The sequence below is a fragment of the Micropterus dolomieu genome, linkage group LG09 (genome assembly GCF_021292245.1).
Source record: "Micropterus dolomieu isolate WLL.071019.BEF.003 ecotype Adirondacks linkage group LG09, ASM2129224v1, whole genome shotgun sequence".
In the NCBI taxonomy this organism is placed as follows: Eukaryota; Metazoa; Chordata; class Actinopteri; order Centrarchiformes; family Centrarchidae; genus Micropterus; species Micropterus dolomieu.
The window spans coordinates 397323-410969 of record NC_060158.1 but is presented as its reverse complement, the minus strand read 5'-3'; the positions used below and the strand labels follow the sequence as shown (position 1 = coordinate 410969).

At 38.0% G+C, this 13647-nt stretch overlaps 1 protein-coding gene across 1 annotated transcript in view; it reads left to right on the top strand.

The window, feature by feature from the left end:
* The window catches only part of LOC123976225 (venom phosphodiesterase 1), a 47409-nt gene extending 43909 nt beyond the window's left edge, over nt 1–3500 (top strand). Inside the window, exons 23-24 of the mRNA XM_046058189.1 lie at nt 2172–2328; nt 3238–3500. Coding sequence (XP_045914145.1) covers nt 2172–2328; nt 3238–3411 — 331 coding nt within the window. The 3' untranslated portion in view covers nt 3412–3500. The remainder of the gene's footprint in view (nt 1–2171; nt 2329–3237) is intronic.
* Nucleotides 3501–13647: the final 10147 nt, after the last annotated feature.

Genomic DNA, 13647 nt, shown 5'->3' with positions numbered 1-13647 from the left:
TTGCTCTCTCACACACACACACACACACACACACACACACACACACACACACACACACACACACACACACACACACACACACACACACACACACACAGCAATGAACGAAAAGAAAACGAAAGATTTTGGCTACTTGTTATTTGTGTTGGGTTGCTTGTGTAGGCAGAATTAGACTCTAAAATAAAGGCAGGTTTATTTAAGTTTATATAAGACATAAAAAGGTTTTAAGACATGACAATATACAAGTATATAGTCTGTCACAGGATAATAAAATCTGAGCTAAAATAAGCTAAAATGGAATAAAACTGTATGAACAGAATAAAGAACAGTGCAGTGCAAGATTTGAAAGAATTGTCCCAAATGTAGTCATAGTGTGTTTATTTCCAATATATGTAAAACAGAAACATCCGAAAAATGCAATCAAATAAACTAATCAAAATAATTAAATAGCACAATAATAAATAAATGAGTAAAGATTTTTTTTAAACTCTTGTCAGTTTTCTTACATATTCCAAAAGGAGTGGAAAGAGGAAAAAAAACTTATTTAATCCCACCCCATGTCCACAACCCAAATAAATAAATAAATAAAAATTCAGAAATAATTAAATAATAATAACAATAACAGCAAGACTGAAAATAAATACTAGCCCCAGAAAACACCTGTTGATTATTCACCCCCTTCTTCCTCCCTGCAAACCAGTGAAAACCATATCTTTATACCCGATTAAACTGAATAATGTTTGGACACTGCTTTAGTTTCTCATTGAGACTGTTCCATAGCTTTACTCCAGAGACTGAAATGCAAAAACCTTTCCTGCTGGTTGTGTCCTGTTTGTTTTGAAAGGCATTGGCAAAGAGAACAGTCTTAATTTAAAAGGACTGAATGTTCCTGGGTGTTTGTTCCAGATGTGTGGTGCATAAAGACTGAACGCTGGATCTCCATGTTTGGTTTAGACTTTAGAGAAAGCAGACCAGTCCTAGATGACCTCAGAGGTTTGGATGGTTCATAATGTAGCAGCAGAACAGATTAAAATCTTACTGACCAACGACATTTATGATTCATGCAACACCAGTTAACTTACTGTTAAAACACAGCCACTCTTTTCTTTCTTCATTAAGTGCAACTATAACAACTCTTTGGACCATTACTTACACTATAATGGACTTGAAGAAGTAAGACACTGCTCTTGTCATTCTTCATCTTCACATTCTTCATTTTTTTCCTCATCTTTGGGACATCTCTTCATGTATAATATGCAATGTACATATATGGTCAATGTATACATTGCTCAAGAATGCTCTGTTTTAATTTCCAACAATTGGAGCAGCTAAATATGATGTAACCAGAAATGATAAGGCCACAAGGCGATAATCACAAAGAAAGGACAAAGAAAAGAAAACCCTGAACCACACACTGTGTCAATGGTTGTTGGATAAGTGACTTAGTGTTTTCAACCATTGACACAACCTTATTGTTTAAATGAATACATGTTAAGTCACTTTCTTTGGAAAAGGAGGCCCCATCTTTATGGAATGGGCTGTCATGTGAGAGTCACACAACACACCCTGTGAACTATGGATTTCTATCAGTCTCAATATAAATGATCTGACTCGCGTGAAATTCATGAAAAATTTGGTGTTACACATGTAAATCCTGTGTCTGTCTACACATTGCTGATGTTTGATTTAGAAGTTAAAGTAAAGTTAGACATCAAAGTTAAGTTTTGGCTTTTATTTAACTTGTGTATTGCACTGATGATCTGCACGCAGTTTAACCAGCTTTTGCTAGTTGCATGCTTGGACAGACACCAGCCTGTCATAACCCTTGACAGGTTATTAAAATTTCTCTCTCCTTTTTTCATCTTCCACTCACACAGAGCAATGAAAGAAGTAGTCATGCTTGAGAAAGTCTTCCACTTGAAGCTACAGTGTTTAAGAGAAATACAGAAAGCAAGACATTTCATCTTTTAACTTACGGCAAATCAGCACAAAGTTCTACGCAGAGCTATATAGATAAATATGTATGGAAAGCAAGGCAAGAGATAAGACAGAAGATGGGTGTAAGTTCGCCAAATGGTCAACAGTATGTGGACAGGGCTGAAATGTGCAAGTTGGAATGACCTTTGATGATCAGCTGATGAATAACTGTAGGTGCATTTGTGTGACTCTAGGTTTGTTTCCGGCACGAACATCTCCATCCCCACACATTACTTTGCGGTGTTGTCCAGCTGCAGGGACTCAGCGGTGCCTGTGACCTCCTGCGTTGGCGAGATGCAGACCGTGTCCTTCCTGCTGCCTCACAGACTCAACAACTCAGAAAGCTGCAAAGTAAGAAATCCCAATGAGTTCACCTATTAAAGATGACACTTTATTCATTCAGCTGTATCATGTCTTTATTTTCAGAATCTATGAGCCACCTCATGCTGGGCCAGACCGATGAACTGAAACTGTTTGTGTTGACTTAGTACGAAACTACCTGCCAATTTAACTGCCTTACTGGTCCAGAACAAAGCTACACTGTTGTCTGTTCCTGTGTTGAAAGAAAGGGTGACGGCATCCTTGTGTAGTAACACACAGGATGAAGCCTTTCACAAGTAAAACAAAAAATGAAGACCAAAGAACCCATTGTGTAGCAAGCTTTCCACAGAAATGTGAATGAATGCAGTACTTAAAAGTTTCCCAAAGTGTTTCATTCTCTGGACAGCATGAATGTGCTCAAAAGATGCTATGGTAACCTAACTGTTAGAATGTGATATGTCTAGAGATGAAGTGTACATGTTGGTTCGAAGATGACCCTACAAAAACCGTCAGGGGATCACCAACAACATTAAGACTAACTCACAGACCATGAATATCCAAAGCAGATGTGATGGAAAAGGTGGCTGATAGTTTGAGAGATACCTTGTCAAAGTGTGAGTAAAGTGGCTTTATAGTGGAGCTAGAGGGAAGGTCGGAGTGTCACGAAGATCACATGGAGTCATCCTCTGAGGATCATGAATGTCATAATATACAAATTTGTTTTATTGTAATAAAGTTAGGCAACGCTGAAAAATCCCAACCAAGAAAAAAATCAACAAAGGTACCATATTACAACCTCAGCCAGTTATTTTTTAAGAACAGGAAGCAATAAAGAGAAGAAAAGAAGCCATAATGTGCAGACACCTCATCACAAACAGTCCTTTTTCTGACCTCAGTCAAACGTAACATAATTAATCACTTTATGTTTTGCGTCGACAGAGTACAGAAGCCGAATCTCATTGGGTTGAAGATCACATGTGGTTCCATCAATCACGCGTCAGAGACGTTGAGTGGATCACAGGATTGGACTTGTACCGGGGAAGCAATCGACCAGTCCCAGAGCTGCTGAGGGTGAAGACCCGCCCCACAGCTGCCATTCAAAGAAAAAAATGAAATTGCTCCTTTCCACAAAAAAAATCACTAATATTCAATATTTGTAAAAGTAATTTATTATTGAGTAAGTAGCCTTTAATTGTGATATCACTTTGTCAATGGATTAAAGGTATCTATTATCCAACATTGTTTGTTTATTTATTTGGTGTGAATGCTAGAACCAACCAACATATGTTAAAAATCTCTGTTTTTACTATGATTATTCTGTTTTTTGGCACTTGAGTTCCACATTTTTCAACATAGAAACTTCATTCAAACATCAAATATTTTTGAGCTCATGGAAATTCTGGCTTCCATTCGGATATTTGATAACTTTCATACCAAAATATTCCAGGTTTTCCAGGATATTTTCCCTGTTCAAATGACCCTTTCATGTTTCAGTGTCTTCACAGTCCTTCAGAAGCAATGCAGTTCATCTCCTTGCTTACACTATATTTCATCATTGAGCCCATTCCCACTCTCCCATGTATTCATATTCCTTTGTACACTTTTTCATGCATTTTTTTTTTACTATTCAGTCAAACCTCATTATGTTCTACATCTGTTATTCTACTTTTTAAAGCCAGCATTCATCTGTAGTTACTAACTGTTTAATCTTATTATTTTAATTCATGTTGCCATGATTTTGATCATTTTGATAGTTGTTGTTTTTTAGGTAATCATAAAGAAATCTTTTTTGGCCCTGCAGAACTTTTAGAGCCTGAGTACTACATTTTCGCATTTTCTACAGTACTCAGATTTGCGAGGGTGGCCCAGTGGTTGCTCTTGGTGGGAATTGTTGGGTTTCTGTAAATATTATAATAATATTATAATATATAATATATAATAATATATAATATATATAATATTACAGTACACGGTCTAGACCTGCTCTTTTATGAAAAGCGCTATGAGATGACTGTTGTGATTTGGCGCAATATCAGCTGAATTGAATTCATCCAGGGCCCTTGCTCGAACCACATCTATTCTTGATTTTGGCCTTCATTTTGATCTGAACTACAAATCTGTAAAGTTTCATGACTGCATCTTGCTCGGTTGTGATGCTATCAATTAAAAATCTGTCCACAGACAGACAGACATATGGCAAAGTACTCCAAACCAGTTAGACAGAAGTAGACACAGTCTGTGTCTCTAGGACTACATTTTGTCATGATCTCACGTCTGGTAAAAACATTTGTTGGACTAACCAATCAACAGAAAGTGATGTGGTTTACTGCACACATGCTTAACTGCTTCTGATAACATGTTAAAGTAATTAACGTAATTGTTTCACACAGAGAGGAAAATGTGCAACACTCCTATCCTGTGACCTCACCCTCTAGGCCCAAAAATGCAAAGAGTTTTATGTCTGCTAGTAGTCCTATGACTTTATAGACCTATAATTTTAAAGAGAGCCTCACCAAGGCAGCACCATGCTAAGTGAATTATGAACACAGTCCAACACCAACATGACTATTTTACCCCAGTCTTGCTTGATGAACACTATCTCTAAATATATATATATATATATATATATATATATATATATATATATATATATATATATACACACACACACACATAACACACAGTATGTGTGTATACATACACTCACCAGCCCCTTTATTAGGTACACCTGTTCAATTGCTTGTTAACATGGATAATCAGCCAATCACATGACAGTATGGCAAGCCGTTTTCACATTAATTCTTTAATTCATTAAGTCTCTATTTAAAGGTGTAATATTTCTGAGGATCTGTCGAAAGAAATGCAATATAAAGATCCTTAACTATGTTTTCAGTGGTGTGTAAAGACCTTACATAATAAGCCATTATGTTTTTATTACCCTAGAATGAGACATTTCTATCAACATACTACGTTCTTCTTGTTCTACTTCCGGTGGAATTCAGGCAGTGCAGACACTCATCACTATGTTGAATGCGTATGTTACAAGAAGAAGTAGTAACAATATACTGCAGGGGTCGGCAAATAAGTTTAGCATCAGAGCAATATTTTCAACCATTAGATGGTGGATGAGCCATAATAAGCCACAAGTTATAATATTGACCTGCATTGACATGTTGTTCAGTTAATTCAGTTGGTAAGATGTAGGACTCAACCCAAGGGTTGAGGGTTTCATCCTACCTTGAGACAATTTTTTTTTTCTTCTCTTCAACAAATGGATTCTGCAGCGAATGCGTCATCTCAGATGACGGCATGTGCTGCACTGTTTTTGTTTCATCAACCTACGGATGCTTTGGCATTTCCCCAGTATCACGAGGCAGAGAACATTTAGGGGAATCGTAGCTCCTGATTATGTGGGAACGGTGAGGTGGGGGGATGGCAGTGGGGCTGCTGGAGGGGCCCCAGCGAGGGCGGGGGATTGTTAGACTTTGGGTTGGGGCTCCCGCTGCTTCCCCCTGCCGGCTCACTCACAGTGGGGGCATTCGGGAGTCTCTGGGGCACATGTCCGGTGTTGTCGGGGTAGGTTTTGGTGCTCCTCCTTGGCGGTGCTTGTCAGGGGGGGCGTCTGTTGGTTGGGTCGGGGTTTTTTTTTCGGCGTTTGCATCACAGTGCATCTGGGAGGTTTTTTTTTCTTTCTCCCACCCCTATTGGCTACTGGGGTTCTTGCCTGCCTGTTGCTGGGGTAGGTGTGGCACAGTCGTGGCGCCCCACTCTCACTAACAACTACATTCTTTAACAGGCTTATCCTCACACACATGTACACACACACACATACAAATTTACGTTGTCCTTGGTAGAATTATTCCTGATGCTTTTCTTTCAGTTACTTATTTAAATTTATTGTTATTATTCCAGCTTTCTTGGCTGTGCTGTGTTGCTTATTTAGTGTGTGTGGTGTCCGAACAATAATGCTGCGATGATGTGTTGAGAAGAAATCCGCTTGACACTGTTTTTGATCATAAAAGTTTATTACATCAAGGAATTCAGCATCAATTACAAGCTCTGCAGCAGCTTGGAGAGTGACCCAGCCCGATGGCCACTCTGTCTCTCTGTACATCGAACACAGCTTATATAGGACATGTTTAGGCATCTGCTACATACCATATAAGGGTCTGAGTCTGCAAACTAAGGCACCAATCCATATAAGGGCACAGTCCTATAGGATAAGTGTAAACATATGTTAGACACCATAGAAGGGTTCAGTCCCTACATAAACACTAACCTCTACTCTCCCCTTAAAAGGTCATTAATCCTCTATCAAGCTGCTACAGTGTTATTTTAAACTGTTATGGTCAAATCCACATATGTTATACACCACATGTGCGTGACTGTTTCTTGTTTTCATTTTTCTCTTAGTTGTCTTACTCTGTCAGCTGTTTATTCCTGCTGTTCAGTTGGTTGTCTTTTACTATTATTATTATTTTTATTATTGTTTGTTTGTTTGTTTGTTTGTTTGTTTGTTGTTTTTCTCCTCCCCAAGCCCCCCTCTCTGTTCTATTGCAGGTTTCGTTGCTTTCTGCAATTGGTGTTTCCCTCTGCTATTCCCTGTTGTCCCCAGCTTCCATCCCCCTTCTCTTACAGGTGTTGTCCTTTCTCTGTGCTGTCTGTTTCTGCCCCCCAATCCCCATGTCTTTTTAGTTATTAGTACCTATTTACTAGTAACTATTCAAATAGATACTAGTAACCATTTCCATTTTACTAGTATCTATTATTTAGATACTAGTACCTATTCATTAGTTACTAGTAACTATTCCATGTTACTTGGCCATTCTTACAAGTAACAATTAAAATGGTACTAAGCCATTTTTCTATTCATTAATGAATGACTAGTAACCAAAGAAAATTTACTAGTAAGAGTTCAAATGTTAATATTATCTTTTGGAATAGTTACTAATATCTAATAAATAGGTTCTAGTTTCAAAAAATAGATAACTAGTCAAATGGAAATAGTTACTAGAAATGAATAGGGGATATCTGCAAGTAGTTACTAAAAAATGTTTTTAAAAATAGTTACTAGTAACTAAAATTAAGTACTAATATCTAATCAGTTGTTACTAGTAAATCGGGAATATTTTAAATATTTTAATTTTTGTCACAGTTGGCTTAAAACCGCAACAAAAAAGAACAGAACAATGACACAAACTGCAGGAAAGGTACCATTACTTTTATTTTAAACTAACAGAAACAACTTAATATTCAAAAAGTCATATGAGGTGTGATAATCAGATCAGTCATGTCAGCAGGTATGCATGCTTGAAGGACTAGTGAGTGAAGTGTGAAGAAACAAAAAAATAACAAGGAGCGTGGAACATAGGGAACAGGGTTTCCCTCCTCTCCTCTCTAGCCCTCGGTGCAGAACAAAAGACACGCTCTTATAGTGGAGAATCCCGGGCCCAGGTGGCTCCAACAACTGATGATTTTAACCACGCCTCCTGACATCTGCAACACAGGATACAGAGACAGACATCCCAGCAGCCGAAAGATGGGGACGTCACAAATTTTAAAACTAACATAAATGCACAATGTTTCCTAAGTCAATCAGTAACAGTGTTAATAATTGTGATTTCAGTTATGACCAAAATAAGCAATGAATCAATAGATTTCCAGTTAAAGGAAGTTTGGCATTCAACAAAAGACTCTAAGCAATGAGGACAAAGGACAAGGAAGAAGCATAATTTGCTCAGAGCTTTCAGGTGAGCAGTGCAGTTGAGGGCTTACATTCACTGACCTGTTGCAAAAGGTGCATTGTATATCGTGGCTGTGAGAGTGGCATGTAATGACTCATTCCCTTTTTCAAGCAAATTGTAGTTGATATTAGACACGAGTCAGCATTCGAAGATAAACTCATGATGTTTGCTCTGGCAAATTCTCTCTCACACAAAATACATGAAATTCCAAGAAGTACGTATACAGGTGCAGGGGAAATTGTGAGTCTCAGCAACCTTGATTTTTTTCTCTGAAAAATTTTAAGGAAAAAGTAAAACATTCATCCAGAGTCAATGGTCCCCCTCTACTGTCACGCCTTGATTCCCATAAATCTCATAGTGAAACTCTACAAACCCTGACCAATAACATTTATCAAAACACTGATAATGGAACAAACTGTTGCTCTGATCACTGAACCAGTTGTTGACAGCACTCTGTTACTGCCTTTGATAAATGCTAGTGTGGATCTGAAGATGGCAGTGTTGGTCGGCTGGTCGGTCTACCACTTTGATCCAGACTAAAATATCTTCACAACTACTGAATTTCCATTAAATTTGAAACATATATTCGTAGCAACCATGGCAGGTCATGTTGTGAGGATTGGTGTATGGTGAGCAGGTTGGAGGACCCAAATGCAGGACACAGAGTAGGTTCAGTTCAGAAAGGTTTATTTAACACAAAGCGAGCACACTTACTAGTGGCTGAGTCTAATGAATCCAGCATGACAAAACATTCGGTTTGGTGAGAGGAATCCATAAACCACTTGACAGGCAGACAGAAACTAAGCATGAAACAAACACCAGATAGATAAGAAAAGAACAGAAAAGATAAAGATAACAGAAAAGATAAGAACTTAGGCAGGCACAGATCCAAACAGGAACAGAACTGAAACAAGCAGACTGAACACTGAACACAAGGCACTGGCAACTGACACAAGAGAAGAAACATACTGGAACACAGAACAGACTAAAAACTAATCATACAGTTAGACTACAAATGTAACAGAAAACACAGACTGAACCAAGAACCGAACACGGAGCAGACATAGGCAAAATAACGAACACCGAAGTGCACAGACCGAGACTAAATACTGAGACACAGAACTAAAATGCAGGACTAAATAGTAAGACAAGAAAACAGAAAAATCCCCGCAAGAATAAACAAGACGAAACAGTAGACCACAGGATATGGAACCAAAACACAGACTAAATAACAGATACCGATCTGACCAATAAATTAACTTACAGAGAACTAAACTCAACAGAACAGATGACAGGACTAAAATTCAGATAGAAAACCATACTTAGAATCAAAAATCAAAACCCAGAAACAGAGAAACAAGAATCAATGTACAACGCACAGAGAACTCAGGACAGGATCGTGACATGTTTTTTGATGTGAACGTAGATAGCTTAACAGACCAATCTGAACCCGGACTTCTCTGTGAGTCTTTCCTTGGCAAATTTGCTCTGCTGCCTCTTTAACACAGCACACTTCCAGTCCAGTGTTTCCCAGCTCAGTTTGTTTATTGATATTTCCAAAGTTACGGTATTGACTGGTCTTGAAATAAAATCCCAAGTCCTCATTTTCCAAGACCGAGACGAGACCATCAAAAAGACCGGTCTCGAGTACTACAACACTACTCTGACCTACTTTTTACTTTTACTTAAGTACAAGTAAAAGTACTGGTATAAAAATCTACTCAAGTAAAAGTTCATCAAAGCAATCGTACTTTTACTTACGGAGAATATTTTTGTACTCTTTCCACCTCTGGCCTTCACAAGCATGGTGGGGATACTGGGAATACTGGCTTTGCTGATGGTGGATGGTTGCATCCATCCAGAAGAGTTGGTGAAACAACTGGCTCGTAAACTTTCAGTTTGGTCTCCCGCTTGATGCCAGTCCTTTCCCAAACTGACTCACATAGACCATGACTCAGGATGAGGCGGCTGGCTCGTAGATTGAGCGGTCATTCACTTACTGGAAGGTTAGTTTGATCCCTGGCTCAAAAGTGTGTCAAAATGTGCTTGTGTATGACACTGAATCCCACTGTGTTTGACACTGAATCCCACTGTGTTTGACACTGAATACCACTGTGTTTGACACTGAATACCACTGTGTATGACACTGAACCCCACTGTGTATGACACTAAACCCCACTGTGTATGACACTAAACCCCACTGTGTATGACACTAAACCCCACTGTGTATGACACTGAATCCCACTGTGTTTGACACTGAATCCCACTGTGTTTGACACTGAATACCACTGTGTTTGACACTGAATACCACTGTGTATGACACTGAATACCACTGTGTATGACACTGAATCCCACTGTGTTTGACACTGAATACCACTGTGTATGACACTGAACCCCACTGTGTATGACACTGAACCCCACTGTGTATGACACTAAACCCCACTGTGTATGACACTAAACCCCACTGTGTATGACACTGAATCCCACTGTGTATGACACTAAACCCCACTGTGTATGACACTGAATCCCACTGTGTATGACACTGAATCCCACTGTGTATGACACTGAACCCCACTGTGTATGACACTGAATCCCACTGTGTATGACACTGAACCCCACTGTGTATGACACTAAACCCCACTGTGTATGACACTAAACCCCACTGTGTATGACACTGAATCCCACTGTGTATGACACTAAACCCCACTGTGTATGACACTGAACCCCACTGTGTATGACACTAAACCCCACTGTGTATGACACTGAATCCCACTGTGTATGACAAATTTTGATAGATCAATTAATGCCATATATACAGTATGATATGCATTTTGTTCTTGGTACCTGTTCCTGTAGTTTGTCATTTGTCACGTTCTATGACTGGCAACAGCGGTGATGTGACAAACTTACTTGGTAAATCTCATACATCAAGTATGAACAATACTGCTTTCATTACACTATCCTTAAAGCAGTGTGGCTCATGTCGCGCTCATCACAAGGGTCATTGTAGAAGAATCCTCTTTCTTTGAATGTACGTCTGTATAAGTGAGTCGGTGTCTAGGTCTGTGTGTAAAACAGCAAGCAAAACCAAAACCAGTCGGTTGGGTCCTCATCTGTGGATTTATTGACTCCTGCTGGGATTCCCCCACTTTAAAAATAAAGGTGGAAAGAGGGAGCAGTCTGTATAAACAGCTACCAGTTATTAATCAAAGCAACAACAGTGGAAACATGAGCACACTGTAAAACTTTTTGTAAAAGTAAGACAAAGTAAGTCATGAACATTCAGTGTTTCAATTCTCCATATTGCATGCTTCAAATTAAATATGAATATTATTACTGATGCATAAGTGAAGATCTACTTTATATAATGTTGGACAATTTAACATTTAACAATGTATGAATTTTGGCTGTGATTAAAATTATAGTCTAAAAAGTGATTTAGTGAAATAGAAGTATACATTTACATAAAAAACAAAAAACAAGAAACAAATGTGCAGCAGAATAAAATTATATATCTACATATACTTATTATATATTTGCCAAGAGGATAAATTGGAAAATAAATAGGTGATAAATATTTCTTTATTGATTTTTTTTGTACATTTTTCCCTTATTTATTTTAAGGTTAATCTCTGTATTTATTTGATTCCCTATGTATTTCCCTGTTTGTTTGTTTTTGTATTTCATTTATTGATTTCATTATTTATTTTAGTTTTAATTTATTTCACTGTTATTCAATGAGGCAATACATTAATATATTGGGAAATATATAGGGACATAAATAAATGGACGTGATAAATAAGGAAATAAATAAGGGTTCTCTTTGTCTCTGTAGGGCTTCCCTAGATAAGACACTAAAACAAAAACCATGTCCCCTTTGGGCCTTTATCTATAAAATCTCTTGTCAGGATGTGTTCCTCCTCATTAACCTGTTATTTATTCCTTTAGGTGACTGGAACAATTCAGGCCTTACTAATTGCGTCTGAGTCTGGCTGGCGCATACAAGCTGCTCACGCGATATCTATAAAAAGCACAAAGTGATGCTGCCCACACACCATCCGTGATTACACAGTGAGGTCAGGAGCAGTCAGATACATTATCTGACAGTAAATACCGCCTACACAGATGGACATTCAATGTCTAGTGCATACAAAACCTTTCAATGACAGCAGCAGGTGTTTCCCAGGATGTTTACTCTGAATTGATATTGTACATTTCCTGCAAACGTGTACAGCAGCAATGCCCTACAATGATAATGGCAGAGACAAAAACCTGATATCCTTGAAAAAAAATTCTGCTATTCTTAAAGAAAGTGAAAATAGGACAATAAAATATTCAATATTATAGCTCTAAGATTTTGCCATGATTTTGTTATTGTGCCCCCAATTGCACTTTTACAATTTTAAATGACTCTACTAACCAGTACTCTCTTTTTATAATTTGCAGGATTTTTGAATTAGTGGCTGTTACTGGGCATTATGATAAAATCAATTCTTGCTCTAATTTTATAACAAAAAATGAACAGTTTATATGTTAAGGCACAATAGCCACATATTTCAAGAAATAGCAGTGTAAACTATCTCAACAATAATGGACAAATTTTTATGAAATTTAGTTCCGATATTTAAAGGTACCCAGACTGCCTTAGCGCCACTAGATGGTGGACATTTGTTGTTTTGTGTGAAATATACAACAAAAATGTCAAATTGTTTGGTTTGACCAAATACCTGCAAAACACCACACTCCATTGTGCTAATAGACAAATGTCAGCATGCTTACACACTAAAACAAGATGTTAAACAGTCCATGCTAAACATGCTAGCAGTAGCATTTAGCTCCAATCCCAACTGTGCTTAAGGAGTGGGAGGACTGGGTTACGCTTGAGCAGAAGTATTTTGAATGATGTCAAGCCTCTCAATGTTCATTCATCCCGGGAGACATTCATAGTCTTGAGAATGACGAAAGAGAACTTGATTAAGAGGTTCAAACCCTGGCTCCTTTCGCACCACTGCACAGGTGACCAGTCATTTGGATTATCAGTTCTGTAACATTTCTGAAATTTTCTGACAGTCTCTCCCGTCTAACGTCATATGGGATTAGAATGCTGAATGGCAGCCAGGCCTTATCACTTTGCAATCCAACAGTGTTTGACACTTACTAATGCTCTTGGCTCCGGATCCAAATACCAGCCTTGTTCCAAAAACTAGAACCAGAAGAGTGGGGGCTGTTACATCAGAAGATTAACGCGGTTGTAATTTTCAATGGAACAATAATGCTTAACATTGCCATTGAGACATTAGAACAACTTAAATTAATAAGTGAGACCCTAACATCTTTTTAAAAGAGAAATTGGGGATTTTAGCTTTGACTTTTGAAAATAAAAAAATAAACACTCTGGGCTCCTTTATGTTTTTGGAGCCAGTATTTATTTAATGACATATTTACAGGATATATATAATTTTTATTTGGAGGGCACTTTAAAAAAACAACATTTCAAAGTGCTTCACAAAGTCCGCAAGTCATTAAATCGTCGGGTTTTTAAAAACAAAAATTACATCTTGAAGCACCTCAACACTGACTCACTCAACCCCACTGATTGCTCCAT